At 33.4% G+C, this 27119-nt stretch overlaps 3 protein-coding genes across 3 annotated transcripts; 2 read left to right on the forward strand and 1 right to left on the reverse strand.

The window, feature by feature from the left end:
• LOC105178569 (clathrin coat assembly protein AP180-like) lies at nt 1450-4265 on the forward strand. Its single transcript, XM_011102063.2, has one exon. It carries the CDS (start codon nt 1818-1820, stop codon nt 4083-4085), a length of 2268 nt encoding a protein of 755 aa, XP_011100365.1. The 5' UTR covers nt 1450-1817; the 3' UTR covers nt 4086-4265.
• On the forward strand, nt 9555-16030 carry LOC105178571. Its single transcript, XM_011102064.2, has 10 exons — nt 9555-9910; nt 10014-10127; nt 10579-10720; nt 10808-11104; nt 11198-11345; nt 12404-13369; nt 13468-13661; nt 13748-13821; nt 14680-14784; nt 15597-16030. Exons 2-10 carry the CDS (start codon nt 10072-10074, stop codon nt 15673-15675), a joined length of 2061 nt encoding a protein of 686 aa, XP_011100366.1. The 5' UTR covers nt 9555-9910; nt 10014-10071; the 3' UTR covers nt 15676-16030.
• LOC105178572 (probable tyrosine-protein phosphatase At1g05000) lies at nt 22824-26246 on the reverse strand. The gene is made up of 6 exons (XM_011102065.2): nt 25798-26246; nt 25325-25418; nt 23885-23942; nt 23728-23771; nt 23446-23627; nt 22824-23351 (listed from the first exon to the last, which is right to left on the reverse strand). Exons 1-6 carry the CDS (start codon nt 26049-26051, stop codon nt 23309-23311), a joined length of 675 nt encoding a protein of 224 aa, XP_011100367.1. The 5' UTR covers nt 26052-26246; the 3' UTR covers nt 22824-23308.

Consider the following 27119-nt stretch of genomic DNA (forward strand, 5'->3'; position numbering starts at 1 on the left):
GTTGTATATTCTTATATACTTTTTAAAAGAAATTGACAAGTGTATATATGCTTTACCAAAAGTTAAATATTTTTAGAAAAAAAATGAATAAATATAAATATTTTATCATATTTTTTAAAAAAAATATATTCAAAAAACCATTTAAATTACTCATTTTTATCTAAAAGAATAAATAGTTAATAACTTAATTTTATTACCAAAGTAATAGAATCTTTTTATGATTTTTTTTGTGTATTTTTTGTACTCATTCATTACTTAACTTTGAATCTGTAAAATATAATAAAATTGAAACTATTCAATTGACTAATTATGTATTATTTTATTATAATTAAAATATATTTTTTCCAATTACGAAAATTATAGTTAAACTTAACAAAATTATTAGAAAAAAATTTGTCTGAACTATATATAAAATATAAGGAAAATATTTTTCAAAAATTTAATTACAGGTTTCAAAAAATTAATTACAAGGGGTAAGTATTATATTTATTAGTTTAATGGGTAAATATTATATCAAAAATAGTTTAGGGTACAAAGTGAATTTTACCCTTTTAATTAATAAGAGTTTGATACATATTATAAGTATGTATAGCACATATAATTAAATTCAATTAAAACATTCAGTATTAGTTTAAGTTCAATCTTTCAATTTCATATACTTATTAGCACTAAATATCATCAAAATTAAATTAAGATAATACCAATGTTGATTTGCATCATAATCTTAATAATATTTATATTATAAGAATAATTTTAATCTAATCTATAAAGGTATTGGCAATTTTGATAATAATATAATTTAAAAAATTAGCACTTTTGGGGTTTGCTTTCGTTTAATAAATAGATTAATCAATTAGCTAAAATTCACTGTATTTGCTGGTATCAACAAAAAATAAAACATAAATGAAAATTAACATTTATACATAATTGATTTATTACTGACTTATTGCAAATTAAATATTTTTTTCCTACTAAACTATCATTACAACGGAAAAATATACCTCCTTACATACATTAACGTGTGAAAAAGTATGAAGATAGTTTGGTTATAAAAATATTTATTTGACTTGATAAATCAACATTAAGTCAATCGAGCGTACAAATAAATTTTTATCCACCTTATTTGTTAATATCAGTAAATTCAATAAAAATTGACTAACAAAGAAATTTATTTATTAGACGGAAGTCAACCTCAAGGGTGCTAAATGTAATTTTTTTTAAATTACAGAGGATTTACATATAATTACACTTAAGTATTAGTGTCCTCACAACTTATTATGTTATTTATCTCTTTTTAACTAATAAATTTTTGAATTAAATTCCAACAAAACCACATTTTGATGACAACTATAACTTATAACTTTGAATTTTACTGCATTTTTTTTCATTCATTAACCTGAAAAATAAAATTAATTATAAAATGTAATTACATAATTAATTACAAGATTAGGAATCCTAACTCCATAATCACTTTTTCTTTTTCAAAATGAATTATTATGTAAAATTGGGCCTTAATGTGAGAGGAGAAATCTGATTCGGCCATAAACCGAAACACACGACGTGAGTCCCGAATTCATCGTCACATCTGTGAGGACAGGAGAGGCTGAAGGAAAGCCTCATTTTCTGTCAAACTCTCAAAGAAACCTATTCACAAAGAAAGCAGTCCTTGTGCATCTCTTACCCTCTCCTCTCGACATTCCGAGAACAGACAAAGAAGAACCTCAGCAACCTGGAAAGAGATCTAAAATGGGATGATTATTGAGGAACTGATCAAAATGACATTTTTGCAAGAGATGAGCTTTTGAGTTTTCATTCATATGTCCACAATGCCAAGCAAGCTTAAGAAGGCAATTGCTGCGGTTAAAGATCAAACCAGCATTAGCCTTGCCAAGGTCTCCAGCAACGCTTCTTCGAATCTTGAGGTTGCGGTCCTGAAAGCCACAACCCATGAGGCTGTCCCCATTGATGATAAATATGTATGCGAAATCCTGCAGCTCGTCTCCTCTAACAAAATCCACGCTGCGACCTGTGCTCGTGTCATAGGCAAACGAATAGGCCGGACGCGCAATTGGGTTGTCGCCTTAAAGTCATTGATGCTTGTTCTCCGTATCTTTCAAGATGGCGATCCTTATTTCCCCCGAGAAGTCCTCCATGCGATGAAACGGGGTGCCAAGATTCTGAATTTGTCAAGCTTTCGTGATCACTCAAACTCGAGTCCTTGGGATTTCACATCTTTTGTCCGCACCTTTGCTCTTTATCTTGATGAACGCTTAGAGTGCTTCCTAACGGGGAAGCTGCAGCGTAGATACACATATGAAGGTTCGACCTCGACCTACACCAGAAGCAAGAGCCGTGGTGCTCGCAATCCTAATGAGCCTGTTCGGGACATGAAACCAGCAATGTTGCTTGACAAGATGTCGTATTGGCAACGATTACTTGAACGAGCCATTGCCACAAGGCCAACGGGTGCAGCCAAGACAAACAACTTGGTACTCATATCTCTGTATGCCATAGTACAGGAAAGTTTCGATCTCTACAAAGACATTTCTGATGGTCTTGCCCTTGTTCTAGATAGTTTCTTTCATTTACAATATCAGAATTGTGTCACCGCCTTTCAAACCTGTGTTAAGGCTGTAAAGCAGTTCGAAGAGCTAAGTGCTTTCTATTCTTTGTGTAAAAGCATAGGGGTTGGCAGGAGCTCTGAGTATCCAAGCGTGCAGGTAATATCAGAAGAGTTGATTGAGACATTGCAAGAATTCTTGAAAGATCAATCTTCATTTCCGTGCATTACCAAGCCGACAAATCGTCTGGCAATTCTCTCTATTCCATCCCCGAATGATGGGACGAATTCTAGCCAGCATAGCTATGGCGGACAATCGGACTTCTCACCTACAACTGATGGATTTTCGGACATGACTTCCGAGTTTGGGTCACAAAGCACCTCATTGGAAGACCTCATAACTGCCACAGAGACATGGACAGGCCCTGCTATTTCAATTGATCTTGAGACTTACTCAGCATCTGAACGAGATGACGGGTTTGAGCTACAAGACACGGGCTCAAGCCGCTCGTTGCCCGTGTCGGCATCCATCGCTGATCTCATTTCATTAGATGATTGGGCTGGGGACGAGAAAGAAGAGCAAGATCATCAACAAGATCAACAAGAACAGAAGCAAAAGGCATCCTTGGATCAATCGGAATCCAAGAATTGGGAGCTTATGCTGGCCGAAACCATATCATCACCATCATTATCCTTACGACAACCTTTCTCAGACAATAACACAAACACCTTCAATGCATTTCAAGAGCAGTCACCGGCAATTGACGGAAATCCCACCACCCCAACTACCCCAACAAATGGCTGGGACCTCGTGTTGTTCGAGACTGCTGCGCCGGCCGAGACAAACACCTTCAATGCATTTCAAAAGAAGCCACCATCCACGGACAAAAGTCCTACCACCCCAACTACCCCAACAAATGGCTGGGACCTCGTGTTATTCGACGCTGCGCCGGCGGAGACAAACACCTTTAATGCATTTCAAAAGCAGCCACTAGCCGTGGACGAAACTCCTTCCACCACCCCAACTACCCCAACAAATGGCTGGGACCTCGTGTTATTCGAAGCTGCGGCGGCGGAGACAAACACCTTCAGTACATTTCAAGAGCAGCCACCAGCCACGCACGAAAATCCTTCCACCACCCCAACTACCCAGACAAATGGCTGGGACCTCGTATTATTCGAGGTTGCGGCGTCTCCGCCGCCGCAGCCAATACCAACTCTACAACTACCACCACCAGAAAATCATTACAACCCGTTTCTACTAGAGCCAATGGCATTACCTGAAGCACCATACGAGCAATCCGCTATGTTTTCACCTACATTTCACGCCACTCCTACATTCATCGCACAGACCCCGAACCAGACACCATTCGCGCTGCAAATTGAGAACGACCCTTTTGGTCCTGCCGCTGAAATTTCAGGAGAACAGATGTTGAGTAGTGGAACGGATCAGCAGAACTTGCTGAACGAACAACAGCTGTGGTTGCAAAACCAAAACAAGATTATAGCTAAACATTTGGCTTAGGTTATGGTACTACAGATGCATGTAAATCCTTGTAAATTTTGAATATACTCTATAATAATTTGTTGGTGTAGTGACTGCTACTTCCCATGTTCAGTGTGAAACTTGTTCTTGAGGAATTAATTCACGCTTTCCAATTGGTTTGAAAACAGAGTTTTCCTTTCATTTTCCTTTTCTTGAGGGTTTTTGTACTGCTTGGTTTAAATACAATTCTCTCTCTTTCTCTCTCCATCCCTCTTCCCAAAATTCTAACACCAATCAAATTTGGATAAATTTGAATCCATCATACAGCAAACAAAAATTTTAACTCCAACATGATTCGGTTAAATTTAGATATATGCAAGTGTAACACATTTATCGTGTGATTCGTGTACAGTTTAAAAAAACTGATCGATACACTAGTTCTGTAATAGGTTTGGTTCGACTAAACCTACTTCGGGCTAGAATTTTTCATATAATAAGTGTAAAATACTTATTTTTTTATGGGATAATAACATAAAAGACTTATTGTGTTTTAAAAATTCAGTTAAAAATATCTTATGTTAAGAAAAATAAGCAAAAAATTCTTGTATATTTTTTAAATAATGTATACGCTCTCCTTCCGTTAATTATCCTTAACGGTACTATATTTTTTTTTAAATAATACAGTATCCCAATTATCCTTTTATTTTTTTAGGTATTAGGGATGATATCCCAATTTATCATGCTCAATATCTTGTTTACGTAGCCTGTAATAAAAATCTACGGCCCATAATTATTGATGATTGGGTTGTGAAATCAAACCCTCACAGTTTTTGCTGATATTAAAATTAGCATGGGCCCACATGTGGTGCTTGAAAATCTTGAAGGTCCAAATTGTCCTCATCAATATATTGATTCACCTGAAAATACTTTTATACTTCATGATATTTTTCAAACCATTTTGTCAGGTGCGTTATGTGAAAAAAGTTACTTTATTGACTTTTTGCTCTTCGTCTTCACAAGATTGATACTACTCATCTTCCATGGTCAAAATTTCTTTCTATTCTTAACTTTAAATGATTTTAAAATGATTCTTCCTTAAACTGAACCTAGACACATAGGATATTATATTTTGAAAATATGGTAATTTTTATAAAAATATATGATTTTTTAGATAATTTTAAAGTAGTAGGTTCGAATTAGTTGCAGTCTAAATCAGGTTGTGGTAAAATTTAAATAACTCATTACATAGAGATTCAATCTGTATGGTTCTTGTTTGAAATAAAACTAGGCACAAATTAGAATATTTGGAGTAAAAATAAAGCCCGTAGCAGCTATATATCGTTTTGGGGAGAACTTGTAAATTAAAATAGATGCTGTCAAAAATTGTTTAGAAAAGGGCTCATGACAAATGGAGGTATAAGTATTTATATTTTATTCTTATTTGCTGGAAGTGTGAATATTACATTAGAAGCTGAACCAAGTGGGAAAAAATGCACACCATGAATTAAGACCATCGACGATCTACATATTAGATAAGTATATGATTAACATCATCTATATATGTCCTTTTTCTTGATATTACGTTTATTAAAATCTATGAAGAGGGTACAATAGATGGATGGTTGAGTTGAATGATTACGTGGGAAGGCAAGGTAAGTAAACGATTGACATCATCTATATGTGATCCTTTTATCTGAATATTGTTTGAATTAAGGGTAAGAGTTGCTTTGTAACTGAACTATCAAGATAGCATAATTAATGGATAGTTGAGTTTGTTGTAAAGTGTATTTTTCATACTCCATGAGTATATGACATTGTGACTATATGATTGTGATTGAAGAGATGTGAAGATGTGTGATCTTACTTGATTAATTGTTTACAAGTACGGTGATATATGGAAAATGAGACAGTTACAAGAACTAAAAATAATTATCATGTGATTACCCCTTTGATTGGTTCAATGGCTCTTCATGGAGAAATAAATAAATTGGCATCGGTGCTCTTCGTGGATATATTGGTGTTGATGATTCTTCGTGAAAAAAAATAAATCACCTTCGGTGACTTTTGTGAAAAAATAAATAAATAGATGGCCCTGACGGCTCTTCGTGGATAAATTGGCCTTAGTGTTCTTTATAAAAAACAACAAATGAAAGGCACCGGTGGCTCTCTGTGGTTTACAAAGGGGACATTCACTTAAAAATAATATGATGAACAATGAGGATGAGTTGCTGGAGAAAGACATTGTATCACCATCTTGTAAGTATAATAGAAATGGAAAAGTTCGATTGATTGTCTTACTGCGAAATGTTTGCATCATTAATCAAATAAGATATGATGGAATCTAATTGGTGACATGTGTTATCTATTGCTGTCTTGTTGAACTAAAATTAAATTACATATATAGTCTATATCGGTTGTTTACTTATTGAGTCATGCAACATTTTTCAGGTGTAGACATTGAATTCTATATACTTTTAAGGAATAGGTCCACATTGTTCATTTCAAGCCAAGTCAGGCCAGTATGGGGTGTTCCACTCACAAGTCAAATAAATTAAAAATCTTGAATTTTGAGAATGTTAACAATACCCTAATAGAGAGGATGGCTTGTGAACAGGTTATAATAATTCTGCCTTACTATATGTGACTCAGATATGTATAAAGATTGTGAATGAGGTGACTCCTGCCAGTTGCATTGATAGAGTATGTGAAATAACCGACTACGGATGAGCTTATGTTATCTATGTAAATAATTTTAATTATGTGTGGTATTAAAGTAGCAAAAAACGATATTATCGTTGGTGATGCGTGCGAAAATAGCAGGGGTCCAATAACTTTGGACTGTCATTTAGGGCTTGGATTATCGCTTAGGATTTAGACTGGAGCATTTTTATGATCCTAGGAAATGAGACGTACAAAACAACACGTTAGTACTCCGACTCCTAAATTAGTACTGGATTCAAGAGGGATAAAACGAAAAAGTAAGTAAATGTAATAAAGAATCGAGATATGCTGATTAAATCAAAAGAAGTATGTAAATTCGTGACGGATGTTGAATAAATGCTTAGAAGAGTGCTTAAAGATTTTAGGAGCCATCCCCCATCTAAGGGGCCAAACCTGTATATATGGGAGAGTGTCCCCATCTACTGGGGGTCTATCTTTTCTCCTTCATCTTTGGGGAGAAGGGTTAGAGTGGCTGGGTAAACAACAAATCGTCCTTATTCATAGTTGGATGTGTGATGTCCGTAAAATTTTATATATTGAGAGACTAACTGATAATCATTAAAAAAAATTATATTTAGTTATAAATATATTATAGGTTGAAACTGAAATATATTAAATTTTAAACGGATTAAATTGAAGGTCATAATAACATTTAGAAGCAAATTATATTAATTAAGAAAATTAGAAAAAACATAATGAGTATTTTAGAAAAAAATTGAAATTGACAAAAAAAATAGGAATTTTGTGGAAAGTGGCATGTGCAGCCACTTCTCACTGCATCACAATTCAAATTCTCTATATATAATACTAGTTATCGTCCTGCACGGTTTCCACGAGCATATAAAAAGAACATTGATGTGGTATAATAAAAAAAATTGTTAAACGAGTAAATTATAATTATAAATTATAATAAATATGAAGAAGTAAGGTGAAAGAGAAATGTGGAAGTTAAAAGGAAAAAACATAATTATAAAATTTAAAAGAAATATTAAAATTACTAATCTGACCAAATACTTTTAAAGAGAAGAAACGAAATGAAAGATAAATTGGGGCAATCTAAAGGTGATACAATCAAAGGATTTTCTTTTATAATAGTATAGATATTTAACAACTCACACACACCATTTTGCACACACACCATTTATACATTGTAATAATATTATTTGATTAGTCCATTTGCTAATGTAATTTATACTGATCGATATATTGTTTAACCAGAAATTTTATGAGTTTGACTATTTAAATTAGTGTTGAATTAGATATCTCATTTAATTTAAAAAGGATAAATACTATATTTAATCCTTAAGTTTTTGTTTATAATCACTTTAGTCCCTCAAGTTCATTTCTTTTCTTTAGTATCCTTAAACTTTAGTTTTTGTCTCAGTTTGGTCCCTCCTGACCATTTTTCGGTGAAAATGTGGCTGGATTTTAACTCTTTGGAGGGTAAAATAGTTAATAGATTTGATTTTATTACTTTAATTCCTTAATTTCATAAAATTATCAAATTAATTATTTTTCACACAAAAAAATAACCTTTTCATATTTTTTATACAATATGTTGTAATTATCTTATATGAATAATGAAAACTTTGAACTCTTGTGAACATAATAATAATATATTTCGTAACTTAAAATAAACAGACTCATTTTTTTTAGTAGTTAAAAAAATAAAAATTTTGAATAAATTTTATAAAATTTATCTAATATAAAAATATAATAAAAAAAAATCTAAGTCAGTAAATTTTTTATTTCAAAAGTTAAAGATAAGTCCAAAAAAGTTAAAACCTTAACGATATTTATTAAATGTTTCAGTTTTTTTGAACAAAAAGTTGGTAGACCATACTTTTTAATTAGATTCATTGGTGGATGTCATTATATAAAATTCATTTTTAATTAAGACATTTTCTAAATATATAGTCCCATTTTATAGAAAAAGATTTATAAAAACTTCTTAAAATGAATTTTGTATGTATTTGAAATTCACCAAATAATTTAATTAAATGTTTTTTCAAAATCGTAGATATTAATATTTAATATTATTGTTAAGATTTAATTTTATTAGACATAAACTTTAACTGCTAAGATTAAAGAACCAACTTAAATTTTTTAATTATATTTTTAGATTAAATAAGTTTTATAAATTTATTTATAATTTTGATACTTTTTATCGCTTTTGAAAATGAAAAAGAAAGAGACTATTTTATTTTAATTAAACAATATGTTAAGTATGCTGAAAATAGCTTAGGAAATGAGGAAAAATGAGAACTTGACAACTTGTGTGACCAAAATAACTGTACCAAAATCTCTAAAATGGACATATAAACTAAATCGAAAAATATCCCAAAATCGCTTTGATACATTTAAATATTGTTTTTATAAATATTCATTATCATATGTGGGTTCACGTGCAACGCACGTCTTATTTTTCAATAATAGAAAAATAGCAAAAAGTTTCATGAACTTTCGAATAAACATGTAGGCTCGAGCTCTGCTCATTAAGGAGTTCGAGTTGACTCGACTCGAACTCGAAAATGTTTGAGCTCTAATTGAGGTTTATGTCAGTCGAACTATTAAGCTCACGAGCCGGCACAACTCACCTTGCACCCCTCTACCCATGCACCCAAACCTATAACCTGGTGAGAAGTGCAATTACCATTATTGCCCATCTAAAACCGCTCTACCACGAACCCGGTTCACATTAAACTGATTTAACTAATAACTACCGGGTCAACTAAACAACATCAACCCCTCGCTCGCTCTCTCTAACATTCACAGCGATCACGCGTAGTTAACGTTTCCCTAATTTTCCTCGATTTCAATTCAATTCTCTTCTAACAAATTCAAACAATCTTCAACTCCTACCTTTTTCTGTATCTCCGTGCCTATGTTTTCTTGGTTGTTCTCATTAATGGCAGGCCTTCATTACCAGTACTCACGTAAAGATACTATGATTATGTGTTAGCTATTTCAGCATTCCCCGTAAATAGTTTCTGCCCCAAGAAACCCGTGTCGAATTAATCGTTTTTCTTTTGTGGGTTTTCCGTTCCTTTTTTCTTAATGAATGTCGTTGGTCGGCCGTGTTGCTTTGAAGAATACTCATTGAATTTTCTTGATCATTTTCTGTTGTCATTCGTTTCCCCCAGGTATTTGATTTCTCTCTCTGCCCTTTTGATGATAGATTGTTTTTCTCTTCCTTTTGCTGCCTTTTTTCTTTTCTTAATTGATGTTCCTGAATTAATGGAGCAGTGGTGTTTGAATTAACTTTGAGAGAGAAGCGAGGATTAAGGAGTCCTTTTTTCTGGTGATGGAAGACGGCGATGGTGAACGCTACGTGTTTCCATTGACAAGTTTGCAAATCGGGTAAGTTATTTGGTCATGAAAGCTTTGGCTTCATTGGGTTGCTTAGAAATTTTGCCATTTTCAATGTGTAATGCGCCATGCATGTTACGGGAAGCTTGTAGTTGTTCTTTGACGATAGAACATTTGGATGTATGTTGTTTAAAAAATGACGAAAAGATAGGGCTTGCATTGTGCTTAAGCGGATCATAGTTTACTAGATATGGTAATGAGAAATATATATATATATATATATATATTATTCTTGTTTATATAGCTAAATGGTACTTGGGTTGGTGAAGGATGTGATATATTGTTATTTGTAATTGTTAGCATGGGGCGTCAGGTGATCCTTATTATCTATATATATATTTGCAGAGATGATATTCAAGAACTATGTTCTTTTAACACCATTCATGTGTTTATTTGAAGATGATGATCTTAATTTGATTACTCATGGTGAGATGTTTTGCAGGGATTTGCAGTCGTACCTTTCACATCTCAGCCTATTTCTGGCCTCTGAAAGTGGGAAGTTCTATATCTTGGTCGACAACAGGCCATGGTTGGAAGATCTTGTGTTAAGTTCAACCCATTGGTGGCAGTTGATGGTTACTAAGGTTGCTACAATATCTTTGTAGCACTTTAATTAGCATTTATGTTAGTAAAACTAATGGTCTAGAATATACCTTTTCATAATTGTACAGTCGAGGCTGTCCCCCTTTGCAAACACTAGGGGCAGGAAGGAAGGAAAGATGATTGGTGAATTTTCAGGGCTACAAGATTCTTCCTCATCGGATGTAAGAAAATCACAAAACTTCATAAAGTGGTTATCTTTTACTGCTGCTATGATGTTATCCAGAAACAAGGCTTTGCTACCTGTGAAGAAGCTTAGCAATTCTTTAATCGCAAACAGCAAGTTGCACAGAACCTTATATGGTTTTATTGTTTTTGAGGTTGCATGGAACGATGTACGTGGTATTAACTATTTGAATGAGCTTCAGGTAACTAGTGATCACAGAGGTTCATTAAGAGCTATATTTCAAAATATATTATAAGAATTCTGTGTTTCAACTTCTTTTTTGTATTATTTTCAGACTGATACATCACTTGCAATAGAGGCTAAAATCATGAGGAGATGGGAATTTGACAGTACAACACAAGCTGCCAGGAGTATATCTTCATGGTTCCCAGGGTCACACAACGAACGGATTCTCTTGAAAGAGCATTTGGATGAAACCATTGGTATTTCATCAGAGCCCAAAAACAATGAACTTGAAAATATAGCATTGATAATATTTGAATTTTACCCTTCTTCTATTTTATAAGCTATATGACCACACTAATTCCAATATAAATTAATTACTCTAATAATTAATTGTTTCATCAAGTTGCTTACATCAGCTGTGGCAGCTCTCTGATTTGTAAGGATAAAGTGTAAATTGAGTTAGATTATGTCTAATGTGATCTATTTCTGGCATGTAATTCTTAGAGAACATATGCATCCTTGCTACATATTTTTTGTTTCTAAACTTTTTTATGAGTGTTCCCTGCTTCATGGAATCCAGAGTTACCATGAAATTTATACTAGATTTTGTGAACTTCAGTTGCATCGAATCAAGGAATTCTAGTCTTCTGTAAGATGCATATTTGAAGGGAAACTAGAAGTGGATGCAAGTTCAGCCATGTAGAAACTAGTAAATTATCAACAATACCAAGTGATATGGTCTTATGTTTGTTAATGTTGCTAATCTATGATGCTTTTGTTGGCTATATAGGTTTCGCAAATCTTGTCAAGTGCTTTCATTCTCATTTTTTCAAAATTTCCTAAAATCACAAACTCCAGCATCCTTTCTGGCACAGATGTTGGAGAATATAATATTTTCCTGCATCTTACCTGATTTTGTGGAGAAAAGTAGTGAATATTGTATTTCATCTGGACATTTTTATCATTTTATTTTACCAAAATTTACTAGTATTAAGTAGCATACTGATTGTGCAACTTCTTGACCCTTAGCTATGCTTTTTTATTGTTCAAGGAAAAGGTCGCCTACAGGCCAAGTTGACTAGTCAATCCATTTGGTAATGATGGAATTGGCCTCACTTGGCACTGATTTATGGAGCTCGTTTGTCCACTGGCCAATCTGGGAATAATTATGTTTGGCATACAGTTTCTGTTATTTATAGAATGCCTGCATTTTCTGCAGTTGTGCTGTTATAGAAGTGGAATACATTAATGTTAATGTCTGTTTTGGATTTCTTGAAAACTTCTATAGTTTATTTTGAGTTTAAGATTGTTGCAGGGGAGGAATACCATGATGCTCAAGAAAGTTTTGCAGCAACTACTCTACCTGATACTACTGACATTATTCCTGTTGATATGTCTGCTGGGAATGGGTTTACCTCCTTTCAGGATCACATCACTGATGTGTGTCCAGATAAAGTTGGAAATAGAATAGATGGACTGCGTAAACCACCTCAGCCTGGTAGTCCTTTCAGAAGAAGGAAAGTTATGAAGTCTATTTGCTGTGATGCTGAGCTTGGGATTTGTAACAGAGAACAAGAGTTTGGAACTGTTGAAGTACTTAGGCAGACCTCTAACTCGAGTGATTGTGAAGAAACACTTGAGGCTACTCTCTACCGCGATGTTTTGATTTTGTTTCGATTTGATGATCCTGACCTGCCCTTTAAACTAAGGGACATAATTATGTCCAAATTGCGACTACTTACACTACTTGAAGCTGGGCTTCCGTCTTGGGTTATTTTCCTACAGTCATACCCAGGATTTTGCCGCCTTTATCGTCCGTGGATGTGCCCTCTAGCAAGAGCTCTGTACATACTTATTTCAGTAGTCACTGTTCTCATTGGATTTTTTGACTTATACAAAAATGTGCCTCTTCTTAAGGCAACAGCATCCCATTTGTGTGGACCTCTCTTTGACTGGATAGAGGAGTGGGAAATGATTTCAAGAATTAAGTATTTGGGAACTATGTTATTTCTTCATAATTTTAAGAAGGCCATGAAGTTTTCTCTAATGCTGTCACAAACTACATATAAATTTTTCTCATTGGTAATTAAGCCAATCACACGACCTTTTATTGACCTCTTGGCTTGCTTCCTTCCCCTTTGGAGTTTGTTTACACGATTAGCAGGAATTTTCTTTTCAGTAATCTGGGTGTTGGTTCAGTCTTCTTTTTCAATGGTAGAAGACATTATAGAGATTTTGGTGCTACCGCTATGGTATATCTTATTGCTAGCTCGGACTGTGAGTAAGTTGACAGGCTTTCTTGAGACATTTCTTTTCTCTGCTGGGATTTGAAAACTTTTTGACATATCTCAATTTGTTTTTGTATATTGTTTGATGCAGCAACATCTTTTTTATACCCTATATTTTGGATTCTTCGCCTTATCGCATTCTTCTGCACCTTTGTATATCGTTCAATCGGAGGTTTATGGCTATCGGCAAGGACCATCTTTCAATTCTCAAAAGATGTTGAGTCAACTGTAAGCACATATCAGGTGTCAGTGTGGCGTTCTCTTTGGAATGACCTTTTCTCCCAGGTGGTTTACTATAAAATTCAAAACTGTACATGCTACTGGCATTGTGTATATTATTTTCTTACTCAGTTTATGATCCTTATGCTCAGGTTTTCCGTGCTCTCCGAAGTATACTTAATGGTTTCGTGGTTTTCTTCATTGCCTGCAACAGACACCGCCTTAGGTATGATTTCAGTGTTTTGGCTCTTACTTATATCTCTTTTTAGTCATGTAGTCTGAGAACAGGTTGTAGTATTGCCATGTTATTGTTGATTGAAACCTTTTCACACTCGGATGTTCATGAAGAAGGATTTGAAAAAGAAAAAAAAAGAAAAGAATTTCAAATGACTCTATATTAAAAGAATTAGAAATCTATGTTGAAGAATTTGAAATCTTTTGAATTTATAATTATCCAAAACAAATCCAAACTAATTTGTCAGTAGGGATTTGAAATTCATAGCTCCAAATTTATGAATCTAAACTTAACCTTAGGCTATACTTGGATGGAAGAATTTGTATTTGATAAATGAATTTGGTGAGAGAATTTTAAATGACTTATTTATTAATGGATTTGAAATCCATCACCATGTGACAGAAAATAGTTCAGAATGAGATCTTAAGATTTGAAATACTTTGCAGCATGGAATCATTCAAACAAGTTCCATGGATTTGAATTGGAAGTATTTAGAGAAAGGATTTCAAATAACTGCGTATCAAAATATTCGAAACCCATGAACATTTCTAGAAAACATAATTGAAAATGCCACTTAAAAGATTTAAAATCCTTCCTAATATAAGATTATCCAAACAAATCCACATATGTTAGATTTAGAATCTTACTATCTCAAAATTAAAATGTCCTGTAGATTACAAACAACCCTTACCGTTGAAGTAAATAATGAAAATATATGATTTTGACTCGTATATGTTTAATTCAGTTGGTGCTTTCATAATTTTGAGTTACTTAGATTTATTTTGTGCTATTTGTAAGTAAGACATTTGCTTCTCTGACCATACTTTTCTTTAATCCATTGCAAAACAGCATTTATAATCATGTGAAGGAGCTCATTCATAGATTAATATTCGTTGCCACGAGAACGTGGTCTAAAGATAAGAGCCAAAGTGGACAAACTTCTGAAGCTCGATTGTAAGTAAACATATCAAGTGCCATTTTTCTCTAACTTATGCTGAGTAGTTGAGTTATTGTCGCAATTTAGACGAAATTTTGTCTTACGTAGGGCTGTGTAGTGTTGCCCATTTGTGTTTTGTACAATGTGATATCTGAAAATTTGGTGAATCTAAATGAGATCGATAGACACTCTATGCCCTTAAAATTCTAATTCTTTCTAGTTGAATATGCTAAATTAATCTTGGGGGTGCATGACGAGTCAAGTAGGTCTACAATCTCCACTCGAGTTCAAACTAGAATTTGAGTTAAGCCCAAATGCATCTACTCTCAAGCTTTTCCATCGTTTAAATACATCTGTATTACATCTATATATATTACTTAGTATGTTGTTAATTTCTAAAATGCTTATATATTACACCCAAAACAAACTTATATTACATAACATATCTTTACATCCAAATTTGTTTTAAACTTGCGCTTTGTAATTATGGAAAAGACGCTACATCGATCCACTCTACTTTGGGGCCATTTGTTTGGTAAACTGCTATATAGAATTTATTTATTATGAGATTAGCCGAACCAATCCGAAGCTCGAACTCATGTTTTATTTATCTATCTCGGTTCGAGCTTGAGCTACGAAAAGCAGGCTTCTAAGGAAACATGAATATACATTTGCCGTTTTCAAGATCTCTTGTCTACTCATACAGTACAATGCATAAATATTTCATCTATACAAGAGAGAGACCCTCTAGTTTTCGTGGATAAATCTGTGCTAGATGATAGAGTAACAGTTGAACTAACCACTAATTAACTCTCACTACTCACTGCAGGAAAAGGATCGGAAAGAGTAGCATTGAGTATCAGATGAAGCGGAGGATGATTGTGCAGCATCCATATAAAGTTGATTAAGCAAAATCATTTTCACCAGCTAATACCATGTATATGATATACGAGCGGAGACTGCCCAACATAAAAGAATTCTGTATCCATTAGTGCGTAAGTTCTTAGCACAGTACATTTATTTATTTATTCTTTTCTTGGAAGGCAAAAGAGAAAGAATCTCAACTATATGCTCACATACAACTGAAGGAGTAGTTTAATTTTTCTTGCCCCCCATTTTTTGTTCTTTCCTCATCTTCTCCTCTGAGTCTACAGACGATCAATATATACTTTTGTAGCTTTAGGCTGTTACCACATGTATTCATTATCCTTGTATAGAGATCATTAGTTACTTGTATGGAAGGATAATGACAAATAATAGATAGTATGTAATCTTTCTTGCTATTGTTTGGTGTCTATATTTACTACGTTCTTTCATCGTGAAAGTTTGTTGTTTTTCATGTCGAAGTTTGGTTTCTTGATCAGACGGAAAATGTTTTGTCGTTTCAACAATAAAATAAATTTTAGCTTGAGCGTAAGGGGTTGTCGAGGTGAGCTTATAAGTTTTTCAAACTATGTTATAAAATGTTTGGGAGTTTAGAAGATATTGAACAATGTTTGGTAAATTTTTGGCTTAATTGTATTTACTACCCCATATATATAGGATAGTGGCAAGATAAGGGTTGAATATATAATGGTGTCAAATAATACCCTACAGTTAAATGTTTTTTATCAATTACAGGACTCCAACTATTGAATTTAAAAAGTGGCCGGATTTTGTTGATATGTATAATTTTAGAACTTTTTAAATTGGGTAAATTGCTGACATAATTTTTAAAACCTACACCACATAAGCTTTGATTTGGCAAACAAAATTATATATAATAAACAATATATAATTATAAAATTATTATAGGTGGAGGGGACGGAGGAGAAGGAGGAGGCGGGTACGGACAGGGCGGATCTGGGTGTGGGAGGGAGATGGTGACAACAGGGCGGCGGTGACAGTCCGACGATTGGAAGACGAGGAATCAAGGAAATATATGTATATATATATATATATTATTTTTATATAACTAATATATAATATTAAATATATTGGTGTGGGAGGGGTGACAACAGGGCGGCGGTGACAGTCCGACGATTGGAAGACGAGGAATCAAGGAAATATATGTATATATATATATATATTATTTTTATATAACTAATATATAATATTAAATATATTAAATATTATTTTCATAAATATATATAAATAATATAATATTTTATTAGTTAAAAATTATGCTTAAATACACATAGGGTGTGTGCAGTGGCACTGCTGGGCCTAGGAGGTATTTTGCTCCATTTCAAGTAACAAGAAGGTAAATAGTTACTTTATTTTTTATAGGAATAAATTGTTCATTTTCCTTAGCACAAGAGGGTAATTAAAAGTAGTATAAATATTAATATCTGAAATAAAAAATTGACTGGAAATTTAAATTAACTTGGCAAATAAATCAAAATCCCGCTCCATTTTCATAGTCTAAGAGTTTCAAATATTATTTCAAATAATAGTGGTGCTTAGACTTGTCAATCCCTTATGTACCTAAGAATATTATTACACAAATCTTAGCAATACCTCTTCCTACTACCACACAAAATGATATTAAAACATGGGCTTGGAATAAATCTGGGACTTTTACTATTAAATCAGCTCATTATTCGCTAAATAGCAAACAATACATGAAACTACGACACATTTAACCTGAAAAACATTATGAAAAAAAATCCTCGTCGAATACTTGTGCATGCATGGACGGCACCTTTGCCTTCCAACAACAAAGTTCCTCCATGATCGTCACACACTCATCAGACATCTGCTCTATTTGCAAGAATGATAAAGACACACTAATACTTCTTGAGTCCAATTTTTTTCTAGAGAGAGTTTTTGTTGTAATATCTTGTCAAATCATAACTAGTGAAGCTGGTTCAACAGATAACATATGGGGTAGTTATAGTGGTATTCTGAGTTTTATAGTATGGTAGGGTGTATAAGTTTATCGTGTGGTTTGTATATAAAAATTACTTTTACACCCTTGAAAATAAGAGCATATTACCAATATATACGTCGTACATATGATAGATGTGTAACTTCCCATCGTAAAGACGTTTTGCTGCAGTAATAAGGTTTTCGTTTCCTTGTGTTAAAAAGAAAAAGAAAAAGAAGAGAAGAATCATGCCTACACACCCAAAACACCACATAGATGTTGTCCACATGAGCACACACACATATTGAAGTTAGATTGCATCCTCGGACGCTGATATAGGATGCTAACCTACGTGGAAATCAAAAGCTCAAAGGTACTTGTGCAATACCTAGCAAAAATCAAGATGAGTTTGAACTATAAAAACCTTGAGCAAAAGCTAAAATTAAATGCAATGGAAAATATAAAAGAAGTGGAGCTGGAAGATGCCGCCATGGAAGTACGTATTTATGAAACAACTTAATAAATCCCTAACCTTGGATCAGTTGAATTTGCACCCTTAGCTGATATGTGGTCTAGCTGGGAAACAGCGTCGTCTTCACTTAAATTGATTGGGCCCCTTTCTTGAAACTTGGTCGTTTGAGTTAATGTTTGAACCCTGCATCGAATGATCTGATTGCTCTTGATGAAGTTGTCTTCTTCTTACAGCTAAAGCTGCAACATTTCCACTTGATTTTGAGACCCTTGTCCTTGAGGGTCCTGAATAATGGATTCTGGAAATTATGTTACTATGTTGTAATAATCCACCCACATTGGATGAAGACGGCACATGCAACACAAATAATTGTCCAAACGTTGATTCACACATTTAGTTTGCCCATCAGATTGGGGGTGATAAGTTGTAGATAGCCTAAGGTTGGTCCCCGGTCCTTTGAAATGTTCCGGCATAAAACACCTATTGTCTCGATCTATGACAATATTAATTGGAAATCTATGCAATTTATAAATGTGACTCAAAAAGACCCTTGCAACATGCTCAACAGTAAAGGTTGAGATAAAGCAATGAAATGAACAAACTTGGTTAGCCAATCTACCACAACCAAAATAAATTCCTTACCATCAGATTTTGGGTGAACTTTCTATAAAATTTATTCTGGTATGAGACCAGGCCTGAACAAGGATCTATAAGGATTGTAGAAGGCTGGGTATAGGACATGCTTATTTTTAGATTTCTGGCAAACATCACAAATCCTTACCCACTCAATCACTTCCTCATTTAGCTTAGACCAAGTGAAAATGCTTATAACTCTTTAATAAGAACCACTGATGCCTAAGTAACCTCCGAAAGCTGAATCATATAAGGCATTAATAATCTTTTGTTTATCTCATCTCAGTTTTGTTCCCTTTACAAATCTTGTCCTCCTTCATCAAAATCCTAGTGTATACTCTCTTTTGGATAAGGCATCTGCAGCCTTGTTGTCACCACCCTTTTATACTAAACCTCTTAGTCAATTCCATAAGCTTGGAGATCCATTTCTGTTGAAGTACATTATCCACTTTGTGTTCCAAGATATGCTTCAAACTCTGTTAGTCTGTTGTTGTCATAAAATGATTCCTCACTAGGTAATGTTTTCATTTGATACTTCCATGAGGATAGCAAGAACTCTTTCTCATGCACAGAAAGACCCCAATTATTGATTCTTAGTGCGTTGCTAAAGCATGCAATAAGTCTACTTTCTTGCATGATGACAACTCCAAGTCCCTTATCACATGCATTTGTTTCAATGACAAATGGATTAAAAATACAACTCAAGGAAGTAGTAGAATTCATTATGAATTAATCCTAGAAGACTTTAAATTAATTCGAGAGATTAAATGATATGACCATTTAAATGGGAGAATCCATGCGATGGGAAGTCCAAGATTTAATTAATGAGATTAACTAAATTTGGGTTAGGTTTAATTTATTTTTTAAGACCAATTTTAATTTAATCGGATGAATTAATTAATAGGATCAATTAATTAGAGTTTTGACTTGGTAATTTAATGAGATTAAATATACCGGGTTACGCTCAATTATTTGATGGATTAATTAATTGGGTTATGGGCTAGGATTTGTTTGATAAGATCAAATAAATTCCATTTGGACTTTTAAGAATTGATTGGATTGATTCTATAGAGACCCAAGCCTATAGGTTTAATTTATTTTTGAATTAAGCCCAATAGGATATATATATATATATGTAGCCCTAACTTGAATATATATATATATATTTATATGTATCCCTAGCTTGAATATATGTATATATAGGATATACATATATATATATAAGGTTGTAATAATGAGAAAGTTATTGCTTGAGTACTTATGGTACCAGTAGGTAGTGTATTATGGGAACACACATTGTACCTATTTTTGACTTGACATGCATACAGATACGTATACATACAACAAGTACATGAAATGTCTCTTGTGTGTGTATATAGTGTATAGGATTGTGTATATATTATTTGTATGTGATACAAAAGACAATACTCATCTCACAACTTATCATCCTTACCTCTCTTCTCCCTCTCTTTTCTCTCTATTCTTATTCTTCTTGAACTAATTTCAAGGTAGAGCAAGGTCCTCTTGAGTTTGATATACTAAGTTAATAGTATAATCAAATCTCTTATACGATATAAACTTAATCTTTGGCAAGGTTTGGTATAGACCACCTTGTGTGTTGTGGCGTGTGTTCAACGTAGAGGAGATCTTGTTGATCTTTACGTGAGCACATGGTTGGAAGAGGAAAATTTGAAAAAAGTCTTCAAATTGGAAAGGTAAAATTTCGTGATTATATTTCGGCCAATCTATGTTACCATAGCCACTTATTTATTTCAAGTTTGTTTTATGCTGCCAAATGCCTGGAATTGAGGGACTAGTTCCCTTTTCAGTGTAAAATTTAAATATGCTTATTTTCATGCTTCCATTGTATTCTTGACAAATTCCAGACCATACTAATTCTCTCAGTGGTATCAGAGCCTGGTTCGGAACTCGTGGCTATCGTTTATGTAATGTTATGTATGATATAGTATGCTTTATGTGATGTAGATGGTTATTTTAATTTTGATTAAAGCATAATTTACATTTTTTTATGTATGATTATTAGATAGAAAATATGTTGTGTTGCATTTTAATCTGCAAACCATGTTCAAAACTTGGGTGTCACAGTAGCAGGAAATATTTTGCGTGTGCAGCGCACGCGTGCGTGGCCAGCCCTGCAGCGTAATATATTGTTTAGGGTTTGATTTCATAAGTGTGCTCAGTGTTTTTCTGATGTGTGAAATGTTGTATGTAATATTTGTATATTAGTATTAGTATATTATTCTAAATTTGGGCAACAATTTGGCAAAATTATATTTTTAGTCATGTAACTTTAGACCATTAGCATTTTTAATCCTATAACTTACTCCGTTTATATACTTAGTTTTTTTTTTTTTTTTTTTTTGACGAATTTAGTCCAAAACATCTCAAATTTGGTCCATTTCTGGCAAATTAAGTCCTGTATTGACAATTTTTGTCCTAGCGACCTATAGTTACAGGACCAAAGATAAAATCTATTATAATGTGAAAAAGACCAAAATTATGAAGACATGACTAAATTTGTCAAAAAAAAAAACTAAATGTGAGATGTTCAGTACTAAATTTGTCAAGAAAAATGACTAAATATATAAATTGAGTTATAGAACAAAAGGTGCTAATGACCTAAAATTAGACAAAACGAAATATAATTTTGGCCAACAATTTTATTGATTTAAGAAGATGAAGTTTAATTTGTAATATAGCTGCAAGGGATCATGAAATATGATTGGGTGGACATCAGCGATCCAAATTGCCCGCCTACTTTTCTAAGAATTTTCATACGGAATTTGTCACGACAATAGAACTTGCAAATTTAATTATTTACAAAGTAGTTAGTTATTATTTATTTGAATTAGTTTATTAATATTAGTTTGTGTTATTCAATGTACGGAAGGTTTGAATATGTATTTTTTGGACTGCCCTAGAAAATATATGATTTTTTGTTATAGTTAATTGTGGCAAATAAAAATCAACCACGACTTTGCAACGGTCATTATCTGTTGTTTCTGCAGGTGTGGCCAAAACATTAGTCATGGTAAAAATCATGACATATGTTTTGGCTATGGCTAAAAATCATACTAAATATTGATTCATTGTGGTTTACTTCATTTTTATTTAACTGTGGTTAATAATATTGATTTATTATGATTTTTAAGCCGTAGTCATTTACAGTGTAGCAAAAACTCTTTTTTTTTTTTTTTCTTTTGTAGTGGTGGTTGGTGGTTTTCAATGTAGTGACATAATTTACTTTTGACAAATGTTTTCAATATATATATATTGGATGCAATATTTTAAAATTATATTAATAATTTATCATTTTACAAAAAATCAAGCAAAAATTATGTAAATGTTTTACCAGTTATATAAAAAATATAATGATTGCAAATTTATAGATTTTATACAAACTCTATATTTTACAATAAAAATCATAAATTTTGGATGGTATTTTATTTTTATAAGAATTCAAATTATGTATAGAAGAATGATTATAATAGACGTATTTTAGCGGTGCAAATAATAAGGTCATTATCGTCATTAAAAGGTTGGTCCATATTACCAGGGCTATTTTGTTATATTTTATAGTTTAAGGGTGTAAGTTCACTTTATGCATAATTTAAGGATGCAAAATGTATTTAACCTTTTAAACAACATAAGGGGGTAAATTACTATTTTTTTTATAGAGAATAATTTACTCATTTGTAATATAACAGTGAGATTACTTGCAATTTTTCCCTTAATTTCAGGGGTATTTTCTACAAATATAAGATTTGACAAATTTTGGCTTAAAATGGTCGTCGGAATGCTGGCAGAAGGACAATATTGGCAAAATTGAAAAAAAGTTGGACGATTTTGCAATTGCTTTGTAAACAAGACTACAAGAGGGTGAAAATAAGATAACCCCTGTTTACGACGAAAGCTGGCAACTCTAATATATGCCCTTTGTACGTATAGAACATTGATTTTAATCACAAAAAGTTGCTGACTAGTCCTTAAAAAGAACTAAGTTTGCAATTAGGACCACAATGTATGTACATGAGTTTGAGTCCAACCCCTTGTCCTACTTGCTTTAAGTACAATACTGTATATAATCAAGAACGCGAGCACATTTGCCCCTTCACTTTACTTCTTCAAGAAAATGTATTCGGCTGTCCAAATTCCAAATTCTACAAAACATCCTACACAACTAATTCAACTACCCAACGTTGCGCAAAACTACAACATAAATCCGTAAAATCATGCTTGCTTTTCGACAATGTTAGCTGCAAAAACTAGGACAAGACCAGACAAGCAATGGCAAAACCAAAAATCGAATGATTTTACGAGCGATTGATATATACTGTTTCTATATAAATTTTTATTTTCCCTCGAGCATGAACAAATAACTTTTTCTGACAATCGACCCCTTAGAGAAAGAGCTACAACCTCCCTACCAATCAAAAACAACCTTTCTGCACTTGAAAAACCGCCTCCGACTGGATTCCAGAAGTTGAGGAATCCTAAACATCTATCGACGTGGCAAATTAAGATGGAGATCTTCTTAGCGACTGGCCGAGCAAGGTCAGGGACTGCCTTAGCAAGAAACGGCGCTACACTCTCGTTGCTCCTTTCCATTTCTTCAATGTGTTCGCAAGAATTGTTATTTGTCTCCGAGTTTATTCAGTCACCGAGCAGACAACCTAAATTACATGCAAGTTTTACTGATTATACCTCTTTGAGATTGAGAACGAGTGGGGCAAGTTCTTGAAGGAGGAGACATCGAACAGCTCCATAAACCTCTGATCCGAAACTCTAGCTTTGACCGTAGCAAAGCGCTGGTACTCGTCAAAAACGGACGTCAGGCACCATCTCTGCAGTTTCCTCAAGCAGCCCACAAGGCAACCTGTTCGGTGCTGAACAACCATGCATGCGTAAAATCCAAGGTCAAGTTTAATATTGAAATGAAATAAGTGGGTAGCTGGCAAAAGTTATCGAGAATAAAATACCGTATACCTTTCCTCGTTTGCAGTGAATCAGTAAAGGATGATTCTTCACATCTAAACTTGACAAATATCAGATCGAATAAAGTTTATGTCAAACAAATTTCATGATCAAGATTCATGTATGGTTTTTCCAGAAATAAGAAATGGAAGTTAAGAAAGAAACATACCTATGGTGACTTTCAACGCTTCGCTGATTTTATCCTCTGGGATATTCACAAAGGGTTCCTGTACATACAGATTTTGAAAACGGAAGTCCATCCAAGAACCATGAATTTAGCAAATTACGGAATGCCAAATTCATATATCAATGTTCTTAGTATGACAGCTATTGAGAATATTAACAATTAAACTGGAAGCAGCAATGCGGCTATAGGTTGCAGTAAATCTCTCTTTACGAAACAAATAATATAATCGATTTTTGGTAGCTCAAAACAAGCATGAGAAAATGCAAGCATATCTATGTAGTAATCTTTTCATCCACAGACGAGGAATAATAAGTATCAAACAGATTTATTCCTTATGTTGTCATAGTTAAGATAGAGTAGGTCATAATAGGACACAATGTGTCCGGTTCGTGTGTTTTCTGTGTTAGATGAAGGATAAAACAAACATATGCAGAGTTTTTAGCTCTTGGAAAAGCAAAAGTGAAATCAATCTGTCCTCCTCATCATGATCACCTAATTGAGAGTTCTTGCCGTTCTCTACAACTCCTATAGAAGCTACATAAACTGATAAAACGTTGGACCTCATTTTAAAAATATATTATTAAATATTTGGACATCATAATATATATGGTAGAGCTTATAAAATGTCAATAATAGCAATCTTATAATTAGTAAGCCTATAACCGCACCCAAACATTATTGAAGTCATGTTTCGCAATTTAGAACATTTTTCTGCAATTAGAATCTTCGATGACTTTCAACCAGAGATTACATCCTGTGAAGAACATACCTTCTACTTTGTCATGTTGAAGTAAACTTCCTTAATCCCATTCTAATTCACATTAATCACTTAGCTAAATGCCATCTGGGAGCCCAAAAAGTTCAATGGTAAAAGTTTACAATAAATGACAAGGAAAAGTGCTTCAAGATCTTCCATAACAGAATGGTAATCAAGGGACGAAGGCTCAACACTCGTGGATTTGATGCACGACGTTTGGTTACATTGGTCTCATTCTGTTATTTTTTTTTTTTCGGAAGTGTTTTATCCCATATTGGATATTAAACTAATCCCGGAACATGGACGAAAGAGTTAAACCCATCACAACAAGTTTGACATCTAAGGTTTTGAACCCTAAACTTATAATTTTCTTTACAACTTATTCCGGCGTCAAGAGCAAAAGCTATTGCAAACACCATTAACTTGTCCGTGATCAGAGAAGAGTCCCTAAAATTGCAATTTGTAGTGTTTTCTGTTCTCCACCACAAAGTGTTTTCATCCCACATTGGAGATAAAAATTATTCATGTTCGGGACGAAAGTGAAAGAGTTAAACCCCCTCCTAACAAGCTTGGCTCTAAATTTTCGCATTAGCAAGATAGCTCACTGGACCAACAACCTGTCGATGATGGAAGTATTAATTGAGACATGAAAAATGTTGACTTACTTTATATCCCTCAATCCCGAATTGAAACAACTGAATCCCATTTAATCTGAGAAACTCAACATTAGCATCCGGGTACGGCTCTGGACACAAATATCTGCACTCAAATAAATCCAAATTAGCAACCTTATTTAAAGTTCGTCAGAACTCTCTTTCTCACACACTCACACACTATAACACACAGAAAGAAATGCTAAAATGTGTTGCTATGTGTCTGTCTCTCTCACACATAACACATACAACAACACAGACGCAAAATGCACAATGACAAAGACATAGACGCACAAGCAAGCGCATCTACACCTTCGAACGGTGTTGTTGCATAGAATTTCCCATAAAGAAACTACAAAAGCACATACTGACACCTTTGAACTGCGTGTTGCCTAGAATTTAGCAAACAGAAAACTAAACAGCAAACTTGAACAAACATATACATATATATATATAGAGAGAGAGAGAGTATGAGTTGAACTTACATGATGGAGCGGAGATTGAGGGTTTTAAGAAAGGAGAAGTTGGCAGAGTCCGGAAACCCCGACCTGAAAATACCATTGTCCACCATAGCAAAGTTCAACGGCGGAGTGAAGAGCTCACCGCCACCCTCCTCATACCTCTGGCAAAGAAACGACAGCTTCAGCTGCGGCGGCGGCGGCACCTCCTCTATAATCCTGCACAGCCCACCATTTCCGCTACCGTTTTCTTCTTCTTGCTGATCGAACTTCATCATCATTTTCTGTTTTTCTTGAAATTAATTAAAATCCCAAGCTGGGTGGGGTTGGTTTGATGCTATTATCCCTTTTCACTTTTGGGATTCAGAGATAAAGATGATTTGAATGAATTTGGAGTTGGGAAGGAACAGTTTGAATGGTTTGGGTGGTTATTTATAGCTAATGAGAGAGAATCCGGAAAAGTGAGAAAAGGTATATGCTTGTGTAGGTGCTCTTGGGTTTATTCTATCAACTTATTGACAATCTTTACTTTAATAACAAGCGTTTACGTTTTTAGTTTTATTCTTCACTTTTTATTTTAAAATCGTTAATCATTTAAATCAACTACTTTTTAAAGGGTTAAATAGCAATTTACGCCCATAATATTGAAAATTAGTACATCACCCCTTATGAAAAAATACAGCAACTTACCCACTATACTTTTTAAAATAATGCAATGTACCTCCTTATACAGAGAGATAAATTGCTTCATTTAAAAAATCATAGGAGGTAAATTGTTGTATTTTAAAAAATACGAAGAGATAAATCGCTATTTATTTTTTTATATGGGGTAATTTGTACATTTGCGATATCACAAGGGGTTGCTTGCGATATCATTAGTAAATGCGTTGGGAAATACAAGCTCTCAAACTGATGTCTTCCTTAAATGATAAGACTACAAATTTATGAGTTCGAGTCATATGAATGATAGTCTATTTTTAATAATAGTGTTTTTTTATTTGTTTACTGTATTGGTTGATTTTTGAAAATATTTATATTTTGAACTGGTATTTGAGTTTACATATACTGATACGGCAACAACCGCTCATACAATTTCTTGATGTCTAACATAAAAGAAACAAAGATATTAATATTTTTTTTATTTTTTCATAATTATAAATTTGTAGTTTTAAATTTTAATAGACACTATTTTGTAAAGTTGTCATATTAATAAGCATTGTGACAAAAAGATTGTACAAATATTAAACTTTATAAATAATTATCACTAATAATTATATTATGAGAAAATTGAAATAATTATCATGTAATGTATAGTTTTAGTGACAACTTTATAAATAATTGTTACGAAT

Source organism: Sesamum indicum, linkage group LG16, assembly GCF_000512975.1.
Source record: "Sesamum indicum cultivar Zhongzhi No. 13 linkage group LG16, S_indicum_v1.0, whole genome shotgun sequence".
NCBI lineage: Eukaryota > Viridiplantae > Streptophyta > Magnoliopsida > Lamiales > Pedaliaceae > Sesamum > Sesamum indicum.